This window comes from Bufo bufo, chromosome 4 (assembly GCF_905171765.1).
Source record: "Bufo bufo chromosome 4, aBufBuf1.1, whole genome shotgun sequence".
NCBI lineage: Eukaryota > Metazoa > Chordata > Amphibia > Anura > Bufonidae > Bufo > Bufo bufo.
In genome coordinates this window covers 263989267-264016827 of record NC_053392.1, presented here as the reverse complement: position 1 = coordinate 264016827, position 27561 = coordinate 263989267, and the positions used below count along the sequence as shown (strand labels likewise).

General features: G+C 42.2%; 1 protein-coding gene across 1 annotated transcript in view; it reads left to right on the top strand.

Annotated features, from left to right (window-relative positions):
- Positions 1-5236: 5236 nt before the first annotated feature.
- GCM1 (glial cells missing transcription factor 1) overlaps positions 5237-27561 on the top strand; it is a 65054-nt gene continuing 42729 nt past the window's right edge. Inside the window, exons 1-2 of the mRNA XM_040430027.1 lie at positions 5237-5332; positions 10037-10289. Coding sequence (XP_040285961.1) covers positions 5237-5332; positions 10037-10289 — 349 coding nt within the window. The remainder of the gene's footprint in view (positions 5333-10036; positions 10290-27561) is intronic.

The window sequence follows — 27561 nt, the reverse complement described above, 5'->3', positions numbered from 1 at the left end:
TTCATGTTTTGATTTGGAATAGAATATGTAGTGTTTTCAATGCATTTTTGTGTATGGAAATAAAAGCTATTACAAGGATTTTGAGCTTTATTCACTTATTTAAACACACTGCTATTATTTTGAACACAACTGTATATATACGGTGCTTGGTCATAAAGGGGTTAAAAAGGAGTTGTCAACTCTGACATGTCTGTATTAATAACTACTTACATTTCTTTATAAACCAAAATTCTACAGTATCTTTTCATATTATAACTCTATGTTGTGGCATCTCTCTGCTATTCCTGCTAGAAGTTTATGAATGCCAGCAGTCTGCAATAAAGGTCCATTTGGGTGTTACCAGTTGGGGGAGCATTTCTGTACAGTCCACCACGGGCAACACAGATTGAATAGTCTCAGACTGTGCAGGGACATACTCCCAGCCGGTAACACCCAGATGGACCTTATTGCAAACTGCTGGCAATTCATTCATAAACTTCTAGCAGGAATAACAGAGGAATGCCACAACATTAGTTATATGAAAAGATGCTCCAGAATTCTTACATAATTTACTGTTCTGATAACTTATCAGAATGTTCAGCTGATTGGAGAGAAAATCACAGTGTGTAAACCAGCCTTACTGTCCATAGAAATTATTTGCCTACATAGAGCAAAGAATCCTCATAAAATAATAGGCGTAGATGTCTAAGGTAATAAGTGCAAAGTACATTGTAAAAGCACAGTAATCTAGGCCATAAAAAGTCTTGAAATGTGCTCTCTACCACCCTATTGAGGTGTATTTCAATTGTCACCAGAACTATTGCAGTAAAGCCTGCTGACCTGTGACATGTGTGCATTTCAGCAGAAGTTAGCAGTCTCGGTTCCATCCCCATCTGTGGCTTTATTTCTGAGAAAACTGAACTTTTAATGCTTCTCTCCTGTACTGATGCACACAGCAAAGGCTCTGGACTAAAAGAAGTCAGGGTCAGATGTGATGATGTTTACATTGCCTGGCCATGTCAATCAAAGGGCAGGGGGCATGGCAGCAGCAGGGAGAATGGAGCCTCTAGGAGTAACAGCAATGCCCCCGTTGCTCCTAGCGGCTCATTTGCATATATTCAGTTTTCTCAGAAATAAAGCAGATGTGGATGGGACCAAGACTGCTAACTTCTGCTGACCTGCACACATGTTACAGGTCAGCAGGCTTCACTACAATGATTCTGGTGACACATGACCTTTAATCTTTATAACTAATTTTTAATAGTACCCTCATTTAATAAGAGGATATCATAGTACCCTATGCACTTACTGTACTCTGCTGACCATCAACCACAAAGCTCTGTCAGCTATATTGCAATCGTTATAAAACACAATTCCTCCTACTCATCACATAATGGTCTATTCCTGATATTTCTATATTATATTTTTGATGTTTTTTCTACATGTATTTTGCTAAATATAAGTAGGGAGGAAACTTTTTAATGAATTGCTATAATACAGTCCTAATCAAAAGTTTAAGACCACTTGAAAAATGGCAAAAAATCTTATTTAGCATGGCTGGATCTTAACAAGGTTCCAAGTAGAGCTTCAACATGCAACAAGAAGAAATGGGAGTGAGACAAAACATTTTTTGAGCATTCAATTTAATGAAAACAACGAATAAACTGAAACAGGCTGTTTTTCAGCTGATCAAAAGTTTAGGACCACACCTCCAAAAAAAAATAAACCCCCCCAAAACAGAAATCCAACTTCCAAACATGAACTCAGTAATGAGTAGCTCCACCGTTATTGTTTATCGCTTCAAAAATTCGTTTCGGCATGCTTGATGCAAGCGTTTCCATGAGGTGAGTGGGAACATTTCTCCAAGTGGTGAAGACGGCCGCACGATGGCCATCTACTGTCTGGAACTGTTGTCCATTTTTTTAAACTTCCCTTGCCATCCATCCCCAAAGTTTCTCAATTGGATTTAGATCAGGGGAACACGCAGGATGGGCAAAAGAGTGATGTTATTCTCCTGGAAGAAGTCCCTTGTCCTGCGGGCATTTTGTACTGTAGCGTTGTCCTGTTGAAAAACCCAGTTGTTACCACACAGACGAGGGCCCTCAGTCATGAGGAATGCTCTCTGCAACATCTGGACATAGCCAGTGGCCGTTTGACGCCCCTGCACTTCCTGAAGCTCCATTGTTCCACTGAAGGAAAAAGCACCCCAGACCATTATGGCGCCCCCTCCACTGTGGCGCGTAGAAAACATCTCAGGTGGGATCTGCTTGTCATGGCAGTAATGTTGGAAACCATAAAGGTTAAATTTTTTCTCATCAGAGAATAAAACTTTCTTCCACCTCTGAATGTCCCATGTTTGGTGCTCTCTTGAAAAGTCCAAACGAGCAGTTCTGTGGCGTTCAAGGAGACGAGATCTTTGAAGACGTTTTTTGTTTTTGAAGCCCTTCAGTCTCAGATGCCATCTGATGGTTATGGGGCTGCAGTCAGCACCAGTAAGGGCCTTAATTTGGGTCGAGGATCGTCCAGTGTCTTGACGAACAGCCAATTGGATCCTCCGGCTCAGTGCTGATGAAATTTTTTTGGGTCTTCCACTTGACTTTTTTGTTCCATAACCCTCAGGATCATTTAAGAAATTCCATATGACTGTCTTACTGCGTCCCACCTCAGCAGCGATGGCGCGCTGTGAGAGACCCTGCTTATGCAGTTTAACAACCCGACCACGTTCGAAAAAAGGGAGAGTTTTTTTGCCTTTGCCATCACAACGTTCGACTACCTGACAGAAAATGACAATGAATCCACATCTTTGAACAGATTTGGCCTTTTAAAGGCATGTGGTCCTAAAATTTGGATCAGCTGAAAAACAGTCTGTTTCAGTTTAATCGTTATTTTCAATTAATTGAATGCTCAATTTTTTTTTATCTCACTCTCATTTCTTCTTGTTGCATGTTGAAGCTCTACTTGGAACCTTGTTAAGATCCAACAATGTAAAATATGATTTTTTGCAATTTTTCAAGTGGTCTTAAACTTTTGATCAGGACTGTACTATCTAAAAAGCAGAGAGCATGTTATCAACATTAGCTAGTAAAAATAGATTTGCTCCTAAGGGCTAGTCTAAAAAAAAAATTCTATTAGAGCAGGCATGCTCAACCTACGGCCCTCCACCTGTTGCAAAACTACAACTCCCAGCATGCCCTAATAGCTGTAGGCTGTCCAGGCTTGCTGGGAGTTGTAGTTTTGCAACAGCTGGAGGGCTGCAGGTTGGGCACCCCTGTATTAAAGTATTTTGAGTTACTAGAGGGGCTCTTCGATGCAGGACCCTCATCCATAAGCAATAACAAAGACTAAAAAGAATGGGGGAGATTTAGTAAACTGGTGTAAAGTAGAACTGGCTTAGTTGCCCATAGTAAACCAATCAAATTTCACCTTTTATTTTCCAAGGGAGCTATGATAAATGAAAGGTGGAATCTGATTGGTTGCTATGGGCAACTAAGCTAGTTCTACTTTACACCAGTTTGACAAATCTCCCCCATAGACTTGCATGAGACTGCTGATTACTATCTCTGCCATTCCCACAGAAGGTAATGAAGGGGCGCAGAAGCCAGACTGGAGGATGCGCAGCAGTCACACTTACACTGTAAGCAGTGTATCCTCCAATTTTCTTTTTTTCTTGAGTATCTTCACGTAATGGTAGGGTAGGATGTATAGATATATATGTGTGTATGTGTAAATGCATACAGGCTCTATCTATCCATACCATCTATTCCGGGAATACAGTGTGCATATTTTGGGGTTTTTGTATTAAAGGGAACCCGTCATCAACTTTATGCTGCCCATACTAACGGCAGTATAAAGTAGAGACAGGTGAGTTGATTTCAGCGGTCTGTCATTTATAAGTTAAAAGTAAGTGGTTGCCGAGAACCAACATCACAATCATTGCAGACTGGGCCTGGAAAAGAGTCATGGCCACCTGAGAAGAGTCCTGGTTATTCATGAATTCCTGCTCTCTCCGCCCACCTCCTGATGACTGACAGTCTTCTACCTAGTTTTCTCTCTTTCTCTCTAGGAGAGAACTGCCAATCATCAGATGGGTGAATGCAGGAGATTATGAATAACCAGGACTCTTCTCTGGTAGATTTGACTCTTCAAGGCCTGGGCTGCAATGATTATGATGCTGGTTCTCAGCAACCACTTAGGCCTCTTGCACACGACTGTATGGATTTTTCTGTATTTTGCGGTCCTCAAAAAAGACATCCGTGTGCATTTAGTTTTTTACAAGAGAGCTGGCCCTTGATAGAACAGTACTATCCTTACTTTTAGCTCATGAGTGACACACCGCTGAAATCAGCATTTCTGTCACTAATTTATGCTGCCCTTAGTGATCAGAAGAAAGTTGATGACCGGTTCCCTTTAAAAGTGACTGTGTAATGGTCAAAGCCACTTCATCATATTGTATGTAGGAGTGTCATTTGGCTGCCTTGTAAACAATATTGTCCAGCTGTATCTCCGATCATGCAGTTTAATCTTCTAGTGGGGATGAGAAGATCAGCAACTTTGGAGCTATGCTTTAACAGATTTAGGCCTCATGTGCATTTAGCCCATAATGTGCTTGTTTTTGTATTATTGCACTGAAGTTAACCCTTTGAGGACTGACCAAGGGATGTATTTGTCCCATGTTTTTAATTGACTGATTGATGTTTTTTTTTTTTGTCAAAATATTAGTTCTTATCAACAAATGGATCTAGCTTTATTTATTGCTCAAATACATTCTTAAAGGTAAAAAAATAAAAAATAATTATATTGATGACGGTAATCTTATAGTCCTCAAAGGGTTAAAAGGGGTGTCTAAAAAAACTCATTTTCAAGTATCCCGTATGGGCATCAACATGCTGAGGTAATAGAGGGGGACAATTTGTTGGGTACAACAAGCAATGTGTGATCGGCTGATTTTTAAGGATCCCTTGGACAAAAGAGTTGAAAAAGCAAAAACAAATACTAGAAAAATTTATTGTGGGCACCAATTGTTTTCTTTTGTTTGGGGAGGGGGGGGGGGCTGATTCTTTGTCGTGGGTGAAAGAAAGCCTAGATACACATTTGTGCATTCAGTTTTTTTTTGTTGTTTTCTGTCTTCAGGAAGTTTTTAGTGTTTGGTTACAGTAAAATGGCAGAGACAGATTTTCACAGCATTCTCCTTCTTATCAACTTTATCAGCTCTTCTGCACAGATGTATATTCAGGCGGGATTCTACCTGCCTGTCTAGATGGCGTCTATAGTCACAAAACCAGCCTCACCAGTTTCTTGTGCTAATCACAATCTGAAACTGAAATGGCAGATCACAGATTTCTCTTTATATTGGGTAAGCATGAAGCCCCCAGCCCAATGGTCTGCACCAGTAGGGCCTCTTTCACATGTCAGTGATTTCCATCAGTGATTATGAGCCAAGAACACAGAACAGGTGCAGATCTTTCCATTAGGCCTCATGCACATGACCATATGTATTTTACGGTCCTCAAATTGCAGATTTGCAAAATAGACACCACATTTTTTTCCGGACCTATTGAGGGACATTTATCAAGACTTTTGTATCCGTCCACCAATCTTGATCTCCCTGCACCAAAGTGCGCCAAATTTATTAAGAAGCAGATGCCTCTTAACAAATCAGGCGCATCTATGTCCTGCCGTCTATGCTGGCATAGACTTCAAATATAACTTTTAGCACTCTCTGATGAAAGTTATAGTAAATGCGCAAAGCTCCACCCCCTTTTCAAGGCACTTCAAAAAAGTGCCAAGAAGCTCAAAAAGTGGCAAATTATGGAGTGCACCGTGTTCTGCAACTTTTTTTACGACACAATAGTGGCTTAAAGAGCTTGATAAATGTCACTCATTGACTTCAATAGATCCGTGGTCCGCATTTTGCAGCCAAGTATAGGACATGTTCTATCTTTTTGTGAAGCGGATTTACGGATGCAGAATGCACACAGATCATCCGTGTGCTCTCCGCATCCGTTTGTCTGCTCAGCAAAAAGATAGAATATGTCTGCAGAATGCAGGACATATTTAAAGTCAATGGGTCTGCAAAATTTTTTAGCAGCACAAAGAATACATCCATATTGTGTGGATCCGCGGTTTGTGAACAGCAAAACGGACATAGTCGTGTGCATGAGACCTTATCTCTTTTGAGGCTGCATTTTTGGTTTAACTCACAATCACTGACCAAACAGTGACCAAAACAGTAATGTGTGAAAGAGGCTTAAAGCATACCTAACCTTTCAAAAAAATCTGCATTAATCAGTAGTACAGTGTGAGTACATAACACTATTTCTGGCCATTATATCACTTGTAGCAGTTTTCCTCTGTTTCCAGTTCTCTCAGACATGGTGGATAGAGACTACCTACCATCCACTTCACAAAGAAACTAGAGTAGAATCTGCTTCCAAAACTTCTTTTACACACTCAGAAGTAGCCCCAAGATCATGGGGGACATTACAGATCGGTACTGACCTGAATACATAGTTTGTATCTCACCGTGCATCTCCAGCAGTCTTCTTGTCTGTGTGTGCCCCTGCTCACTGCTCCCCCTCCCCTCTCCATAGACTTGCATTGACAGGTGTAATTATGATCCTCCTGTGGAGCTGCTCCCATCTAGGATGGGATTAAGGAAGTTTTCAAAGTGAAAATAAATTAGCAAAGGGGAGAGGTAAACAGCTGATAACATGAGAACTAGATATTTCTCGTTGATAAGCCATATTACAAAGTTTCTTGTGGTCACTTGTACTATTGATTTGTGCAAAGTTTGTTTGCCTTATTTTTCTATTGAACTTTAGTTGCTAGATTATATTAGGATCCTTTTGGGCTTATAAGGATGAATTCACATGCAGCAGACTTATGCGATTGTCCTATTCAAATAAATGAGGCTTGCAGAAATCTTTGTACTTGCTCCTAAAACAATACTGTTAAGATAAATGGAATTTATTTTCCGTTGTGTAAATTTGTGCAACAAATCTGCCACATATGAATGTACCCTTATCTCACTTTCGCACAGTGTTTGATTACTAATTTCCATCAGTGACTGTGCAGGTACAGCTGAAAAACACAGAACAGGTGCAAATCTTTCTATTATAGCCTATATCTGTGTAGCTTCCACTCCAGGTTTTGGCTCACAATCACTGATGGAAATCACTTATCAAACATTGACCAAACACGGACTGTGTAATTGCGGACTTAAACATTGGCTGTCCTTTATTAAAGGCTGGCATTTTACGCTGGTCTGATACCCCCTGAGCTGCCGGTGGATGTGCCCAGGGGTGGATTGGGAATTTAAAGTGTCCCTGGGGAAAAAAAAACTAAAAGTGGCCCTATGTTGTGGGCGGGCCCAAATTGACAGAAGGTGGGTCCAACATAAGTAGGCAGGGGGAACTCCAGTAGGCGGGGCCAGAAATATCATAGAGGGAGCAGTATTTCGTGCTGCAATTGTTTTATTTGGCTCAGTGCAGCACAATATACTGTAGAACCAAAAACCTCCCTAGAAGCTGCCCCTGTGTGAAAGGCCAGTATCAACTGCCATGTCCTTTCATCCTCCTTTTCCTCCATATCTAATTCAGATATGGAGAAAGGGGATGAAGAGTTAACACACAGGTAATAACACAGAGCCAGTCCTACCTTCAGCATTTTGACTGGTCTTTAATCATTACCATACATAAAGGTGTATACAGCACCACATACCTCTGACATCCAGTGACTTCTCCTGTGTAGGACGTTCTCTTTTCTCATCTTCTCCATTCGGATCAAACTGCCATGATGACTTCTCTCAGTGACATCTCCTCTGATGTAGATATTCTTTTTCCTCATCTTCTCCATTAGGACCAGACAACACATTATGACATCTTGTAGCTGTGTTCCATCTCTGCAGAGTATGACACACAGACATCTTAGTGTCATCAAATTTCCATAATCTTCCCCACCATGGTGCCCTAACATTGTCATCCTGCTGCTACCTTCAATATTGTGTCCACTGTGCTCCCCAATGCATCCCAAAAATGTACTGTAGAAATACTAATGCCCCCTATAGTGTCCACAGTTACAATAATGTCTGCCCTCAGCAATACCCCTGCCCCTGTTGTGCTTCCAGTACTAAAAATGCCCCTACAGTGACCCCTATAATTCCTCCAGTAATAATAATGCCCCGGTATTAAAAATGTCACCTTAGTTCCCAGTAATAATAACACCCCCCATAATAGTGTGTCAAGCAATAATAATGCCCCCAGTATTAATTATGTATTTTGTTTTCAGTAATTATAATGCCCCCAGTAATAATAATAATGTATCCACAGTGCCTCCAGTAATAATAATGTCCCTACAGTGCGCCCAGTATTAAGTATACCCTAGTATTAAAAATGCCACCTCAATAATAATAATAATAATGCCCCAGTATTATTATGTATTGTATTGTGCCCCTTGTAATAACAATGCCCCATATTGTGCCTCCAGTAATAATGATGCCCCCTTGCCCCCAGTAATGTCCCTATAGAGCCCCAAGTATTGTCCTCCCTGACCCAGTAATGTCCCTATACCAGCCAAAAATAATGCGCTCCCTGCCCCCAGTAATGTCCTTGTAATGGTTACCCTAATGTGCCCCTACCAAACACACTCATTGTCAAGTGGCTGAAAAAACAAACAAAAAAAAAAACCTCACCTGAGTTCCGTCCCCCACATCCATGCTGCAGCCTCTTCTGTCCTACATCCTGTAACCTGGAGCAGGAGGGGTATAGAGGACGACACAGCGTCAGTCGCGTTGATGCTGGAAGTAGGAGGAGCCACAGGTCCTTACAGGAGGGGAGGGGCACATCAATCAGGGGCAGAAGCAGGCACATTGGGGCATGATGATGAACAAGGCCAACAGTGGCCATCACCCTCACCACAATACACATTGCAGCTTCCAGCAGCCCTGCTGCAATCTCATTATCATGACAATGGCATGATAATGAGCTCGCAGCAGGGCTGACTGCAGTGTGTATTGTAGGGCTCCCCTGCTACAATTCTATCATAGTAACACAATGTGTAAAAGGAAGGTGACGCCGGCCCCAAGCATACTGTAGGCAATCGGCCCACCGGGAAGTTTCCCGGTAGGGTTTTTGCCAATCCGCCCCTGGATGTGCCTAATTTATGACGAGGTGAAGACACATACTTCGGCAAACCATGCACCTGGTGTGAAATCTACTCTAATCCCAGATTTACGACATCTTTTAATCCTGTTTCCAGAATAAATGTTAATTTGCCCCGATGTGGCGAGGGCAGCATAAAAACGCATGTGCAATAAAATTTTGTTGCACAGGTGTTAAGAAAGTCACAAAAAGAGGCCTTGTCACTTTTTTTTTTTTTTTACACCAAACTGGCATTAGGAAACAAACCCTATTGAGTTTTTGCCATTCATACATTTCAATTCATTAATATTTTGTTATGTTCTGTTGCATTACAATCTTATAGGTCCTCTCACACACATTGTAAGAATTTAAATTGTTTACATGTGAAACATGCCTGAAGCATTTATCACCAATCCACTGGATAGGTGAGAATTGTTAGATTATTGGGGTCTGACCCAGGCTTGGACTCGCCCACAGGGGTACAGGGGAAAGGGTGGTCCCCTAGTCTCCCACCCCCTGCACAAGTGGCACATAACACATTAGATTTACTGCACTACATACATATATTCAATGTACAGCCCCTCAACCAGCCTATGTTCATATAAAAAAACTTGTTAGATTATTTATTATATTTGAATGTATTCGTATGGTGGGCCCCCAAAATAAAATTTACTGGCAGGCCCCTGGTACCCCACCTCGACACTGGTCTGACCACTGGGGCTCCCACCAATCCCCAAACAGATGAACTGGACCCTACTCCTCCCAGTCACAAGACCGTGGTGCAGCGGTCTACCATGAACCCTGCACTGAGAGAAAGTAGATAGAGCTCTGTGTTCTCAGGACACCTTGGTATATTTTAGAAAGAATGTGTTATTTAACAAAATGTGTAACCAAAAGGTCCATTATATCCTTTTTCTTAGGATTTAGAGAAAATAGATTGGTTCCAAGAGTGGCCCGATTCCTATGTGAAGCATATTTATAGTTCTGCAGACAAAAATGCACGAAGACACCTAAGTGGTTGGGCAATGAGAAACACCAACAATCATAACACACGCATCTTAAAGAAGTCCTGTCTTGGTGTCCTCGTCTGTAGCAATGATTGTACAACAGCAGATGGCAGAAAAACTTACCTAAGGCCTGCTATATGTGACAAAGCAAGGCAAAAGCAGCAAAGTAAGTACACATGGGCTTTTACTATTTGTATAATCTAGCATTAAATAGTCTAACAGGAATCCTAAAAAATATGCAATAGTTCTATATTTTCAGTAGTGTATCTACAAATAGTTCAAAAATAATCCTAAATGCCAATATAAAGCCACGCTCCTCACCAAAATAAAAACTTCTGAAAAAATGCATAATGCAGAGTTACAATAGTGGCAGTGCCCACGTTTTCATTCTTCTTGTGCAGTTCTGCCGATTCCCAACCTCCTCTTCATTACTGTAAAATTGCCACCAGCTTCTCATACTACTCTGCACACTGAGCTTTAGTAGTCTAAGACAATCCATCCGGCCCTCAGCTGATCCATGCAAAAGCAGGTGGGAGATCTAAGAATATAAAATGCACAAAAAGCAATCCAAAGTATCAAAACATAGAGTAGTCTGAGAAGGGGGTGGCCATTTTACAGAAATGTAGAGGGACCTGGGAATCAGAGCAACTGCGCAAGAAAGAAGATAAATAATAAATGCATTTATTGTGAAGAATTTATTGTGAACTGGAGGGTTGCTTAAAGGGGTCTTCCATGTGATGTCACTGTACTTCGCTCACATGGCCTAGTTGCAGCTCAGCCCTATTGAAGTGAATGGGGCTGAGCTGCAATACAAAGCACAGCTGCTGTACAATGTACACATGCTTGGAGAGATGCCAGGACTTGGATACGCTCACCAGAGCTCCAGTGAGCACGGCGGCTCCTTGTAACAGCTGATTGGTGGGGGTGCCAGGACTCTGACCCCTGCTGATCTGATAATGGTGACCTATCCTGAGGATAGGTCATCCTTATATTCACCAGGATAACCCTTTTAAGGTTGTGTTAAAAGGCCCACTTTGGGATGACCTTCACTTTGTTTTCTGGGTGGCAAGGGTTTCTTCCTGGCACAACATCCTATGTAGTTTCAGTTTGTGCAGCTTCTAAGGCCCCTTTTACACGGTCGAGTTTTCCACGCAGGTGCAATGTGTGAGGTGAACGCATTGCACCCGCACTGAATCCGGACCCATTCACTTCAATGGGGCTGTGCCTATGAGCGGTGATTTTCACACATCACTTGTGCGTTGTGTGAAAATCGCAGCATGCTCTATATTCTGCGATTTTCACGCAAAGCAGGCCCCATAAAAATTAATTGGGGTGCGTGAAAACCGCAAGCATGTGCGGATACGGTGCGATTTTCAGGCATGGTTGCTAGGAGATGATAGGGATGAGCAACCCCAGATCTCATTAAAGTAAATTCACTGTATTATTTTTCCTTATAACATGATCATAAGGGAAAATAATAGCATTCTTAATACAGAATGCTTGCTAAAATGTCGATTGAGGGGTAAAAAAATTGAAAAAATATTAACTCACCTCAACCACTTGATCGCACAGCCATCATCGTCTTCTTTCTTCTTCTTTCAGGGCCTGCAAAAGGACCTTTGATGACGTTATCGCGCTCACCATGTGGTGAGCGCGATGACATCATCAAAGGTCCTTTGGCAGGTCCTGAAAGAATTAGAAAGAAGATGATGGTGGCTGCACGATCAAGTGGATGAGGTGAGTTAATTTGTTTTCATTTTTTAACCCCTCAATTGACATTTTACTAAGCATTCTGTGTTAAGAATGCTATTATTTTCCCTTATAACCATGTTACAGTCAGGTCCATAAATATTGGGACATCGACACAATTCTGACATTTTTGGCTCTATACACCACCAGAATGGATTTGAAATGAAATGAACAAGATGTGCTTTAACTGCAGACTGTCAGCTTTAATTTGAGGGTATGTTCATCCAAATCAAGTGAACAGTGCAGGAATTACAACAGTTTGCATACGTGCCTCCCACTTGTTAAGGAACTAAAAGTAATGGGACAGAATAATAATCATAAATCAAACTTTCACTTTTTAATACTTGGTTGCAAATCCTTTGCAGTCAATTACAGCCTGAAGTCTGGAACATATAGACATCACCAGACGCTGGGTTTCATCCCTGGTGATGCTCTGCCAGGCCTCTACTGCAACTGTCTTCAGTTCCTGCTTGTTCTTGGGACATTTTCCCTTCAGTTTTGTCATCAGCAAGTGAAATGCATGCTCAATCGGATTCAGGTAAGGTGATTGACTTGGCCATTGCATAACATTCCACTTCTTTTCCTTAAAAAAACTCTTTGGTTACTTTTGCAGTATGCTTTGAGTCATTGTCCATCTGCACTGTGAAGCACCATTCAATGAGTTCTGAAGCATTTGGCTGAATATGAGCAGATAATATTGCCCGAAACACTTCAGAATTCATCCTGCTGCTTTTGTCAGCAGTCACATCATCAAAAAAATACAAGAGAACCAGTTCCATTGGCAGCCATACATGCCCATGCCATGACACTACCGCCACCATGCTTCACTGATGAGGTGGTATGCTTAGGATCAGGAGCAGTTCCTTTCCTTCTCCATACTCTTCTCTTCCCATCACTCTGGTACAAGTTGATCTTGGTCTCATCTGTCCATAGGATGTTGTTCCAGAACTGTGAAGGCTTTTTTAGATGTCGTATGGCAAACTCTAATCTGGCTTTCCTGTTTTTGAGGCTCACCAATGGTTTACATCTTGTGGTGAACCCTCTGTATTCACTCTGGTGAAGTCTTCTCTTGATTGTTGACTTTGACACACATACACCTACCTCCTGGAGAGTGTTCTTGATCTGGCCAACTGTTGTGAAGGGTGTTTTCTTCACCAGGGAAAGAATTCTTCGGTCATCCACCACAGTTGTTTTCCGTGGTCTTCCAGGTCTTTTGGTGTTGCTGAGCTCACCGGTGCTTTCTTTCTTTTTAAGAATGTTCCAAACAGTTGTTTTGGCCACGCCTAATGTTTTTGCTATCTCTCTGATGGGTTTGTTGTGTTTTTTCAGCCTAATGATGGCTTTCTTCACTGATACTGACAGCTCTTTGGATGTCATCTTGAGAGATGACAGCAACAGATTCCAAATGCAAATAGCACACTTGAAATGAACTCTGGACCTTTTATCTGCTCATTATAATTGGGATAATGAGGGAATAACACACACCTGGCCATGGAACAGCTGAGAAGCCAATTGTTACATTACTTTTGGTTCCTTAACAAGTGGGAGGCACATATGCAAACTGTTGTAATTCCTACACCATGATTCACCTGATTTGGATGTAAATACCCTCAAATTAAAGCTGACAGTCTGCAGTTAAAGCACATCTTGTTTGTTTAATTTCAAATCCATTATGGTGGTGTATAGAGCCAAAAAAGTTAGAATTGTGTCGATGTCCCAATATTTATGGACCTGACTGTATAAGGAAAAATAATAAAATCTACAGAACACCTAACCTAAACCCGAACTTCACGCGCATGCAAAACGCATTGCACCCGCGCAATAAAAACTGAACGCAATGCAATCACAGTCAAAACTGACTGAAATTGCGCGGGTTTCCCCGCAATGCACATGTGACACATCCGGAGCAAATCTGGGACGCACATGTGCAGCATTTGAAAAAAGTGCATGATTTTTTTTCCATATTGCTGCTGTTTTGTGATGTGGTTATTGGACAAACCCAATCTAATGGCAGACCCATGCACTTTGACATCAATTGTGACAAGAGCCTAAAAAGCTGAAAAGGAACCTGCAGACCCTGCCTCGTAAAGGCCAATCTCTTTATGAAACTGAGATTACACAATATTAGCTATAAAGGACTGTTGACGCCTGATTCGTCAAACTGGCTTCCTAGCAGGAAAATCGACTTCAGGTAGCATAACATAACGACATAACATGAATTTTTTTTGCAGTCTTCAGTTTCCAAAAGAGGTGACAGGTCAGGCCATGGTTTCACTCAACGTGGTCAAAGCATTTGACCGCTTCAAGTTGAACTACATTTCTCCTGTGTTAAACAATTTCAGGTTTGATCCTGGGATTCTTTCCTATGTTCATGTTGCTATATAGAGAAGGGGAGGCGCTAAAATCAAATACTTTATTGATATCTATATAGTAAAAAATGGGGGAAGTGAAAATAGTTACTAAATAACAAACAAATTGACACAAACACGGCACAAGAGTGTCAATGAAAGACAGCTAATCGAAGCAAATGTAAGGTCTTTCAAAGTTTCACTCTATACTTTTCGCTGCCAGAACACGTGTCCGGTATAGCGCACTAAGACCAGTATGTACTGGTAGCCTAAAAATGGCATTCACTACCACCAAAAGATAATTATGCTATGCGATCATAACAAACCGCTGGTTAGGCAGTATAATGGTTGTGGAGAAAAAATACATCTAGGGCTGTTTTTTCTGTCTCTGGGTTGGTCACAATGATAATGTGACTACCAACTATGACGAAACTGATCTGCCAGTCCCATTCACGTTGGGTACACTCCGACTTGGGACAGCGACTGATAGATGTATTTTCTTCTCTGATCAGCTGATCACATATTGATGACCTATTCTGAGGTTAGGTCGTCAATATATACTCCCTGCATAACCCCTTTAAAGGGAATCTGTCACCTGCTTTTAGCATTTTAAGCTGTCACCATCGCTATGTTCACTAAAGTATCTTATTTCCAGCAGTCTTCTTTTTACTTGATTTCGTTTTGTCCTTTTGATATAAAAGCGCTTTTTATGATATGCTAATGAGGGTCCAAGGTGCCCATAGGGGCGTTTATTTCCCTCTCCGGTGCCCAGTGACGCCCCCCTGCAGTGCCCAAGAACGCCTCCTGATCCTGAAATAACCTCCCACAGCCCGGCAAACGGTTCCGCCCCCTCCCCACGTCATAGTCTACCTTCTAGAAATGCCCCGTCCTTCTTCCTGTCGGCGGCCAGAAAACTTGCGCAGGCGCAGTACCGCATGCGGCCTGCGCGATCATCAACCTCCTCAGGGCAACAGCGCTCAGGTTACATCACTGGGCTCGGCGCATGCCCAGTGAGACTTTTGAGGCTGTTGCCCTCAGGAGGTTGATGATTGCGCCGGCGCAGGCCGCAGGCGGTACTGCGCCTGCGCGAGTTTTCTGGCCGCCGACAGGAAGAAGGACGGGGCATTTCTAGAAGGTAGACTATGACGTGGGGAGGGGGCGGAACCGTTTGCCAGGCTGTGGGAGGTTATTTCAGGATCAGGAGGCGTTCTTGGGGACTGCAGGGGGGCGTCACTGGGCACCGGAGAGGGAAAAAAACGCCCCTGTGGGCACCTTGGACCCTCATTAGCATATCATAAAAAGCGCTTTTATATCAAAAGGACAAAATGAAATCAAGTAAAAAGAAGACTGCTGGGAATAAGGTACTTTAGTGAACATAGCGATGGTGACAGCTTAAAATGCTAAAAGCAGGTGACAGATTCCCTTTAAGGCAAATGACATTGCTTTTGCCATTTTTAAATAACAAAAGGGCACCACAGTTACCCACCATCTGCAATATTGCTTACTTTTATGACTAAGCCAGATATAGGATTTTTAAGTTTGAGTTAATTCAATATAAAATTATTCTACAGTATATGCCAATACATCTTAAAGGAACACTCTAGGCAAAACTAGGTGGACCGTGACACAGGGATTTTCTGTTTGGTGTTCATTGTACCCCTATGTCACCCCTTTAAGCTCTGCGCTTGGTGCCACACACCTGTTTTGCCTGGCCTGTCCCTTTAAAATCATCTATTCTTACTGGTATCTGAGATGTTTAAATAACATGGTGTTTTCATATCCAAACAACCCACAGATTGTATTATGTTGAATATTTTGGTTCTTGGGAATAAGGTGAGATCCTGGTGACCACTTGCCCTATCTTCAGTGGCCAGGACCACTTTCAGAGAATATGATCTTCTCTTAATTCTTTGCGCACTTAAAGTTATTCTAAACTCTATTTTTCCACTTTTCATTCTAATATAATAGATATCATATAAAGCAAGAATCACTGAAACATGTAACTGATGTAGGTGGGCTTAGCACAACTAGTTTTAAATGGTCACAAAATTTTCAACTTTTCACACAACTTTGCAAAAATTAATAGTACAGGTGAACATACTATAAGTAACTTTATAATGCATCTTAGAGAAAAGCCTTGTTGCTCCCCCCCCCTTTCCTAAATTAATTTCAATTCAAATTTTCTGCTAATTCCATCTTGTGAGACCAAGATGGGCTGTCTGCTCACTTTATGTCATCCTATAGAACTAGAAGGGAAGAGTGGAGGAGCGGTGTGCAGGAGAGAGAAGCAGGCATGACTCAGTAGGAAATAGTGAGTGTTATATATCACCCCAATTGCTTTATTCACACCTATACTGCTCAGAACTCTACAATGTCCTATATGATGATGCTGAGTGAAGAGAGTTAGGGAGCATAATCTCCTCATGACAGCTAGTTTCCACCTTCCAGCTCAGAGAAAATTGCAAATCAGATATAATATACACAGGGGAAAAATGCTAAAAAAAAATATGCCAGATACAAGTCAAATAATGGCCAGACATAATGTTATTTATCATGTAAACACACAAAACTGCAACTCATTCTGAAAAGTTAGGAAAGAGTAGATACTCTTTCACCGATTTGCTGCCAGGGGTGCTTATATATTTTGCACCTCTGGTAGCCAGGACAATTTTTTGTACAAAATTATGAAACAAAAAAATCATACTAACCCCCATAGCTATATATTTTCTGAAAGGAGACATCCAGCACATTGTTAAAATGCCACTTGGCACTTTATGCACACAGACACCTTAAGGTAACTTTTAGTTGCATGATATATTCTCTGCTTGTAGATTTACACAAAGTTGAATGATTGATATATCCAATTGTTTGGCAATCTTTCTAAAATTCATTTTGAGACTTGTGGGCATCTATATCCTTTTTCATATCTTGGCTTGGTGACATTACAAATTTAGCAATGAGAGCTATTAAACGGACTGTGTGAGGTTTAAGCAAAATAGGTCATTCTGCTGTTCTCAAGGACCAGGTCATTTTTGGGCTTAAAGGGGTTGTCCCACTTCATTAAATAGGTTTATCCTAATTTATTTTCCCCCATTGAACATTTCTTCCTATATATGTCTGTTAAAAAAAACTTTCAATCTTCCTAAAACAGCTTCTATTAGAATGGTTTGTTTACACAGGTATCCCATGGATACGGCCTCTTTTCGCTGGCCGCATCCTTTTGCCGCGCCTGCGCACCACAGGCTAAGAAATTAATCGGCCGGCCTCTCCACTTTTACATGAACGCGCACATCCGCGCATGTGCAGTATATCCACCGCGTCTTTGATAGAGCTGCGCATCCGCGGGCATCCGAACAGTTCGGGCGAGTCAGCGGACGGACGTCGGAGGAACGGGATACTGTAAGTATAATATCTACTGGCCCACTAATCGACCAACAATTATTGAATATTCGGCAATAAAGGGGGTTCATAGTGAATTCAATGGGGGCATTTTTATGTACACTTGGGGCAACTATATTATATGTATTGACACTGGGGGCAACTATATTATATCTATGGACACTGGGGGCAACTATATTATATGAATGGACACTGGGGGCAACTATATGAATTTTATGCACACTGGGGGCAACTATATGAATTTTATGCACACTGGGGGCAACTATATTATATGTATGGACACTGGGGGCAACTATATTATATGTATGGACACTGGGGGCAACTATATTATATGTATGGACACTGGGGGCAACTATATTATATGTATGGACACTGGGGGCAACTATATTATATGTATGGACACTGGGGGCAACTATATTATATGTATGGACACTGGGGGCAACTATATTATATGTATGGACACTGGGGGCAACTATATTATATGTATGGACACTGGGGGCAACTATATTATATCTATGGACACTGGGGGCAACTATATTATATGTATGGACACTGGGGGGCAACTATATTATATGTATGGACACTGGGGGCAACTATATTATATGTATGCACACTGGGGGCAACTATATGAATTTTATGCACACTGGGGGCAACTATATGAATTTTATGCACACTGGGGGCAACTATATGAAATTTATGCACACTGGGGGCAACTATATGAAATTTATGCACACTGGGGGCAACTATATGAATTGTATGGACACTGGGGGCAACTATATAAAATGCATGCACACTAGGGGCAACTATATAAAATGCATGCACACTGGGGGCAACTATATGAATTTTATGCACACTGGAGGAAACTATATAAAATGCATGCACACTGGGGACAACTATATAAAATGCATGCACACTGGTGGCAACTATATGAATTTTATGCACACTGGGGGCAACTATATGAATTTTATGCACACTGGGGGCAACTATATGAATTGTATGGACACTGGGGGCAACTATATAAAATGCATGCACACTGGGGGCAACTATATAAAATGCATGCACACTGGGGGCAACTATATGAATTTTATGGACACTGGGGGCAACTATATGAATTTTATGCACACTGGGGCCACTATATTATATGTATGGACACTGGGGGGCAACTATATTATATGTATGGACACTGGGGGCAACTATATTCTATCTATGGACACTGGGGGCAACTATATTATATGTATGGACACTGGGGGCAACTATATTATATCTATGGACACTGGGGGCAACTATATTATATGTATGGACACTGGGGGGCAACTATATTATATGTATGGACACTGGGGGCAACTATATTATATGTATGCACACTGGGGGCAACTATATGAATTTTATGCACACTGGGGGCAACTATATGAATTTTATGCACACTGGGGGCAACTATATGAATTTTATGCACACTGGGGGCAACTATATGAAATTTATGCACACTGGGGGCAACTATATGAATTGTATGGACACTGGGGGCAACTATATAAAATGCATGCACACTAGGGGCAACTATATAAAATGCATGCACACTGGGGGCAACTATATGAATTTTATGCACACTGGAGGAAACTATATAAAATGCATGCACACTGGGGACAACTATATAAAATGCATGCACACTGGTGGCAACTATATGAATTTTATGCACACTGGGGGCAACTATATGAATTTTATGCACACTGGGGGCAACTATATGAATTGTATGGACACTGGGGGCAACTATATAAAATGCATGCACACTGGGGGCAACTATATAAAATGCATGCACACTGGGGGCAACTATATGAATTTTATGGACACTGGGGGCAACTATATGAATTTTATGCACACTGGGGCAACTATATTATATGTATGGACACTGGGGGGCAACTATATTATATGTATGGACACTGGGGGCAACTATATTATATGTATGCACACTGGGGGCAACTATATGAATTTCATGCACACTGGGGGCAACTATATGAAATTTATGCACACTGGGGGCAACTATATGAAATTTATGCACACTGGGGGCAACTATATGAAATTTATGCACACTGGGGGCAACTATATGAATTGTATGGACACTGGGGGCAACTATATAAAATGCATGCACACTGGGGGCAACTATATGAAATTTATGCACACTGGGGGCAACTATATGAATTGTATGGACACTGGGGGCAACTATATAAAATGCGTACACACTGGGGGCAACTATATAAAATGCATGCACACTGGGGGCAACTATATGAATTTTATGCACACTGGGGGCAACTATATGAATTTTATGCACACTGGGGGGCAACTATATGAATTTTATGGACACTGGGGGCAACTATATGCATTTTATGTACACTGGGGACAACTGCATGCATTTTATGGAAACTGGGGGCAACTGTATGCATTATATGTACACTGGGGGCAACTGCATGCATTTTGTGGAAACTGGGGGCAACTGTATGCATTTTATGTACACTGGGGGCAACTGCATGCATTTTATGGAAACTGGGGGCAACTGCATGCATTTGATGGACACTGGGGGCAACTATATGAATTTTATGGACAATGGGGGCAACTATATGAAATGGATGGACAATGGGGGCAACTATATGAAATGGATGGACAATGGGGGCAACTTTATGAAATGGATGGACACTGGGGGCAACTATATGAAATGGATGGACACTGGGGGCAACTATATGAATTTTATTGAAACTGGGGGCAAGTTTATGAATTGTATGGAAAACCATAAAATGTAGCAGAGCTAATCGTGTTGCAAGCATCCCCAGGGATAGCAGGGGAGTGGATTACCAAGGTATGACAGAAAAGTGGAAATCTAGATGACATGGGTGCGGAAAACCATAAAATGTAGCAGAGCTAATCGTGTTGCAAGCATCCACAGGGATAGCAGGGGAGTGGATTACCAAGGTATGACAGAAAAGTGGAAATCTAGATGACATGGTTGCGGAAAAACATAAAATGTAGCAGAGCTAATCGTGTTTCAAGCATCCACAGGGATAGCAGGGGAGTGGATTACCAAGGTATGACAGAGAAAAGTGGAAATCTAGATGGCATGGGGGGAGGGGAATACACTGATATATAGAAAAGTTGGATATGAATGTTATTACTCAATTTAGTACAGCTATAATGGTAAGAATACAGCATCTGTGCTGTTCAGTGGTTGTTTTAGGGGAGTAAAAAACAAAAATCATATTTATACAAGGTGTCATGCATTTGTGCTGTAGTAAATTACAGTTTTTGATGCACAGATATAGTGTTGAATATATTTGGAAAGTTTTATGTGTGGATAGTATTCAGGACATCAAAATGCAACTCTCTATCTAAGATCATTTAGCATTGCTTGCTGAGTGATAGCAATCCACACCAGGAGATATAAGCTTCACAGACACTGCCGGGAGCCAGTGAGCCTGATGAGTCATACTCTTCACATGAACGAGTATGCAGGAATCAGCTTTCAGTGTGATGTCATAAGGAGGTGTGGTCGGCCTTCACTCTAGCTGCCTAAGCCCGCCCAGCCTTATCTGCAGAAAAGCAGGAAGTTACCAGCAAAGTGACTGCAGGTGAGGCTGATTTAGCAAAGTGGGAAAACCCCTTTAACCCCTTCCAGCTGTAAACAATTTTCATTTTTTTCACTTTAGTATTTTACTCCCTGACAATTATTTTTTTTTTCTGTTCAAAAGCCATATAAGGGCCTGTGCTTTTGGGGGACAAACTATACTGTCTAATGGTACCATTTGATATTCCATGTCATGTATTGGGAAGCTGGAAAAAATTATTAAGGGGTGGAATTAAAAAAAAATGCAATTGCACCATTGTTTTACATACAGTGTTCACTGTGTGGTAACAATTACATGTTATCTATATTCTGTGGGTCAGCACATTTATAGAATTTTCTAATTTATATACTTTTTAGGCAATTTGGAATGCATCGAAACCAAAGAGATGTGTACATTTTTTTATTGTTTATTTTTATATGTAAAATGGGGAAAGAAGATTATTCGAATTATGTGTGTGTTGTGAGATACAGTGTGTGTGTGTATATATATATACACAGACACACACGTATGCACACATTGCTTCTACCATACACTGCAATGGTTTGCAATCGCAGCCTATGGGAAAGTTGGTATGTTAATATAGAGCCCTGCCAAAGGCTGCAATTGACCATGGAACCTGAGGCTATGAGGCACTTGGTCGGCATATAGGGAACAGGGATGTTACATCCAGTGACCCTTGTATTTAAAAATACCCAGGGGGTACTGCATATAAGACAGTGTGAATTAACACTGGCCTTCCTCACACGCTCCTTGTTACCAGATATAAATTCAGCCCCCTATTGATCTGTTTGATCGTTTTAATTAATTTAACTCTATTTTAACTATTTCCCAAACTCGGGTTCGGTTCCAAGTGGTACCTTGGAAGTGGTAATGGTTCGGGAAATGTTTTTTTTACAGTAAAAAATAATTTATGAAGTTATCAAGAGACTGCGAAGCAATAACTTTAGCTCATTTGAGCCAATACATTCTAATACTGTACGGAGCTCCTGTTCCGTACAGTATTAGAATGAAGTTTTATGCAAAATTTTCGCTCATCCCTAATAACTATATAACGGACTATAAAGACAAACTTATAACAGACTATAAAGACGACCTGGTCACCAGATTACTAAATTAACTAAACTACTTTTTTTTCTAGCTAACTGGCACACTGGCCACGGCCTAGCTCAACTCTGATGCTGTCTGCAGTGAATGGACAGTGTCAGAGGGACCAAAAAAAAATCACTCCCCCTTGAGTAAAGCTTGTCCTGCTGTGTGATTAGGACATTTTATTTCTCCTAATGATTGCTCCCTAGACAAAATGAACCATTATAGCTACCGGTAATGAAATGTATTTTGGGAATATACACTGCTCAAAAAAATAAAGGGAACACTTAAACAACACAATGTAACCCCAAGTCAATCACACTTCTGTGAAATCAAACTGTCCACTTAGGAAGCAACACTGAGTGACAATCAATTTCACATGCTGTTGTGCAAATGGGATAGACAACAGGTGGAAATTATAGGCAATTAGCAAGACACCCCCAATAAAGGAGTGGTTCTGCAGGTGGTGACCACAGAGCACTTCTCAGTTCCTATGCTTCCTGGCTGATGTTTTGGTCACTTTTGAATGCTGGCGGTGCTTTCACTCTAGTGGTAGCATGAGACGGAGTCTACAACCCACACAAGTGGCTCAGGTAGTGCAGCTTATCCAGGATGGCACATCAATGCGAGCTGTGGCAAGAAGGTTTGCTGTGTCTGTCAGCGTAGTGTCCAGAGCATGGAGGCGCTACCAGGAGACAGGCCAGTACATCAGGAGACGTGGAGGAGGCCGTAGGAGGGCAACAACCCAGCAGCAGGACCGCTACCTCTGCCTTTGTGCAAGGAGGAACAGGAGGAGCACTGCCAGAGCCCTGCAAAATGACCTCCAGCAGGCCACAAATGTGCATGTGTTTGCTCAAACAGTCAGAAACAGACTCCATGAGGGTGATAGGAGGGCCCGACGTCCACAGGTGGGGGTTGTGCTTACAGCCCAACACCGTGCAGGACGTTTGGCATTTGCCAGAGAACACCAAGATTGGCAAATTCGCCACTGGCGCCCTGTGCTCTTCATAGATGAAAGCAGGTTCACACTGAGCACATGTGACAGATGTGACAGAGTCTGGAGACGCGGTGGAGAACGTTCTGCTGCCTGCAACATCCTCCAGCATGACTGGTTTGGCATTGGGTCAGTAATGGTGTGGGGTGGCATTTCTTTGGAGGGCCGCACAGCCCTCCATGTTCTCGCCAGAGGTAGCCTGACTGCCATTAGGTACCGAGATGAGATCCTCAGACCCCTTGTGAGACCATATGCTGGTGCGGTTGGCTCTGGGTTCCTCCTAATGCAAGACAATGCTAGACCTCATGTGGCTGGAGTGTGTCAGCAGTTCCTGCAAGACGAAGGCATTTATGCTATGGACTGGCCCGCCCGTTCCCAGACCTGAATCCAATTGAGCACATCTGGGACATCATGTCTCGCTCTATCCACCAACGTCACGTTGCACCACAGACTGTCCAGGAGTTGGCAGATGCTTTAGTCCAGGTCTGGGAGGAGATCCCTCAGGAGACCGTCCGCCACCTCATCAGGAGCATGCACAGGCGTTGTAGGGAGGTCATACAGGCACGTGGAGGCCACACACACTACTGAGCCTCATGTTTTAAGGACATTACATCAAAGTTGGATCAGCCTGTAGTGTGTTTTTCTACTTTAATTTTGAGTGTGACTCCAAATCCAGACCTCCATGGGTTAAAAAATTTGATTTCCATTTTTTTATTTTTGTGTGATTTTGTTGTCAGCACATTCAACTATGTAAAGAACAAAGTATTTCACAAAAATATTTAATTAATTCAGATCTAGGATGTGTTATTTTTGTGTTCCCTTTATTTTTTTGAGCAGTGTATTTATACTAAAGTAATATTTAAGTATTTTAATTTTAAAAAATTCCTGGAGAACCCCTTTAAAGACTATGTCCCCTTTCGGAGGCAATTTTTCATGATTTCATGTTACTCATTCTTTGTTAAAAATCTTTTTTTTCAATTGGCCTTTATTAAAAATATAGAGCTGTTCTGTCACAAAGGTTTACCTGTTTTTCTAGCAAAAACCTTATCTCTAAACTGCTGAGAGGTTATAAACATATATTCCACCACATTCTTATCAGTAAGATAAGGACTGAGCTATAATAAGTGTTTATAATGTCAGAGTGCAGAGATAGGGAGTCCCTCTGCTCCTGATATGGCAGAAAAGACAGAAAATGCAAAGGGTGCTACTAGAGCATGATGTCAGCTCTGCACAGAAAAAAGCATGCCATATTTTTAATAAAGACCAATTAAAAAAATGATTTTTAGCTCAAAATGAGCACAAAGCAATAATAAATACACAGCCTTTATTTGAGTAATTCTATTCAAAAAGTAAAACTCATATTATATAGATTCATTACATACAGAGTGATCTATTTCAAGCATTTATTTCTTGTAATGCTGAAGATTATGACTTACAGCTAATGAAACCCAATAGTCAGTATCTCAGGAAATTAGGAGATTTTACAACACCAATTAAAAAAATATTTTTAATACAGAAATGTTGGCCTACTGAAAACTATGTACAGTATATACCAGGGGCGGACTGAGAACCCTCTGCCCCCGGGCAAAATAAATCAAGGGCCCCCTTACAGGCCTCACCCATGTTCTGCTGCAAGCCCCACCCTTGTCCCGCCTCCATGCTCCGCCTCCAGCCACACCCTACACAATCTTTAATAAGATTGCAAAGTTAAAGCAACACAAAAGGCACCCAGACCACTTCAGCTCATTGAAGTGGTCTGGGTACAGTGTCCCTTTTTCAAATCGAGCTGCAATGTTCTAGAGAAACTGCATTGTTTACATTCCAGCAATAAGTCAGCCTCTAGTGGCTGTTAGAAACAGTCCCCTCCACCTTGTACTTGTTCCACTGATCTGCTACTTGCGGGCTACGTGGGCATGAGTTCAGTCACTTCGGTGCGCAATCCCATCCTGCGACGCGTGATCCCGCGAGACCTGTGACCTACAGCGGCGGGTCTCGCGGGATCACGCGCTGCAGGACGGGATTGCACACCGAAGTGACTGAACTCATGCCCGCGCAGCCCACAAGTAGCGGAACAATTACAAGAGGGGTGGGGAATAGCCAAATTAAAAAATATTTTGAACCAAAAGGTGTGCTTTTGGTGGGTTTTGAACTAATGGTGGTCTGTGGATGGCACTGTTATGGGGGCTCTGTGGATGGCACTGTTGTGGGGGCTCTGTGGATGGCACTGTTGTGGGGGCTCTGTGGATGGCACTGTTGTGGGGGCTCTGTGGATGGCACTGTTGTGGGGGCTCTGTGGATGGCACTGTTGTGGGGGCTCTGTGGATGGCACTGTTGTGGGGGCTCTGTGGATGGCACTGTTGTGGGGGCTCTGTGGATGGCACTGTTGTGGGAGCTCTGTGGATGGCACTGTTGTGGGGGCTCTGTGGATGGCACTGTTGTGGGGGCTCTGTGGATGGCACTGTGGGTGACACATATATAGCACCTTATGCTATATATGTGTCATCCACAGATCCCCCCATAACAGTGTCCCTGGGAGTGAATGACCCCCAATACAGGGACTGGGGGCCGGCATCTGGTGTTGTAATGGCAGCGTGGCCCGGTGCAGTCACTGTATTCTATCGCACCGGGCCCCACTCACTGTAATACTAATTTTCATATGTGAACAAGAACAAGAGAAATCCTCTGCGATCCTCTCCCTCTCTGTACTCACAAACTCAGTAGCAGGCAGGCCGGGCGGCAGCGCAACTCACTGACGTCACGCGCCTGCTCCTCCCACTTTATGAATGAAGCAGGCGGAGCAGGCACGTGACGTCAGTGAGTTGCGCTGCCGCCCGGCCTGCCTGCTACTGAGTTTATGAGTACAGAGAGGGAGAGGATCGCAGAGGATTTCTCTTGTTCTTGTTCACATATATAAATTAGTTTTACAGTGAGCGGGGCCCGGTGCGATAGAATACAGTGAGTGCACCGGGCCCCGCTGCCATTACCACCATTACCAGGCCAGCATAACATTCGGAATCGGGGCGCTGGGCATAACACATTATGTTATTCTGCAGCGGGCCCCCAGGCCATGTCCGAAGTGCCAGACCGGTCAGTCTGCCCCTGGTATATACACTCAATACTTGAATTACTGCATTGTGGCATGGCATGGAGGTGATCAGCCTGTCGCACTGCTGAGGTGTTTTGGAAACCAAGGTTGCTTTGATTGTAGCCTTCATATCGTCTGCATTTAAATCTGCCGAGTTTGCTAGCCAATCAAGCAAAGTGATACTGTGGTTAGTCCAAGTCCTGATGGAAAATTAAATCAGCATCTCCATAAAACTTTTCAGCAAAGGGTAGCATGAAGTGCTCTAAAATTTATTGGTAGATGGCTGTGGTCTTGATTAGTGTTGAGCGAACTTGTGTTTTCAGTTCGGTGTCCAAAGTTCGGGTTCGGGTTATCGAAGAATCCCGTTATGGATTTCACTACCACAGACCATAATGGAATTCTATGACGGCATGCACCACGGAAGCCTATAAGAGGTATTGCATTCCGTCATAATAGAAATCTATGCTGGCCAACAGTCCTTTTTCTCCTTAGCAACTGTTCTTTTTCCTCTTAGCCCATATAAGACGCTTCTGACGTTGTCTCTGGGTCATGCGTAGCTTGACACAAGGAATGCGACTGTTGTAGCTCATGTCCTCGGTATGTCTGTGTGTGGTGGCTCTTGAAGCACTGACTCCAGCCGCAGTCCACTCCTTGTGAATCTCCCCTAAATTCATGAATGGCCTTTTCTTGACAATTCTTTCAATTCTGCGGTTATCCCTGTTGCTTTTACACCTTTTTCTACCACACTTTTTTCTTCCACTCAACTATCCATTAATACGCTTGGATACAGCACTCTGTGAACAGACGGCTTCTTTAGCAATGGCCTTTTGTGGCTTACCCTCCTTGTGGAGGGTGTCAATAACTGTCTTCTGGACAACTGTCAAGTCAGCAGTCTTCCCCATGATTGTGTAGACTACTGAACCAGAGGAACCATTTAAAGGCTTAGGAATCCTTTGCAGTTGATTTGTGTTGATCAGCTGAGTAGAGTGTGACACCATGAGTCTACAATATTGAACTTTTTCACAATATTCAAATTTTCTGAGATACTTTGGTTTTTATTAGCTGTAAGCCATACTCATCAACATTAAAAGAAATAAACGCTTGAAATAGATCACTCTGTGTATAATGACATTATATAATATATGAGTTTCACTTTTTGAACTGAATTA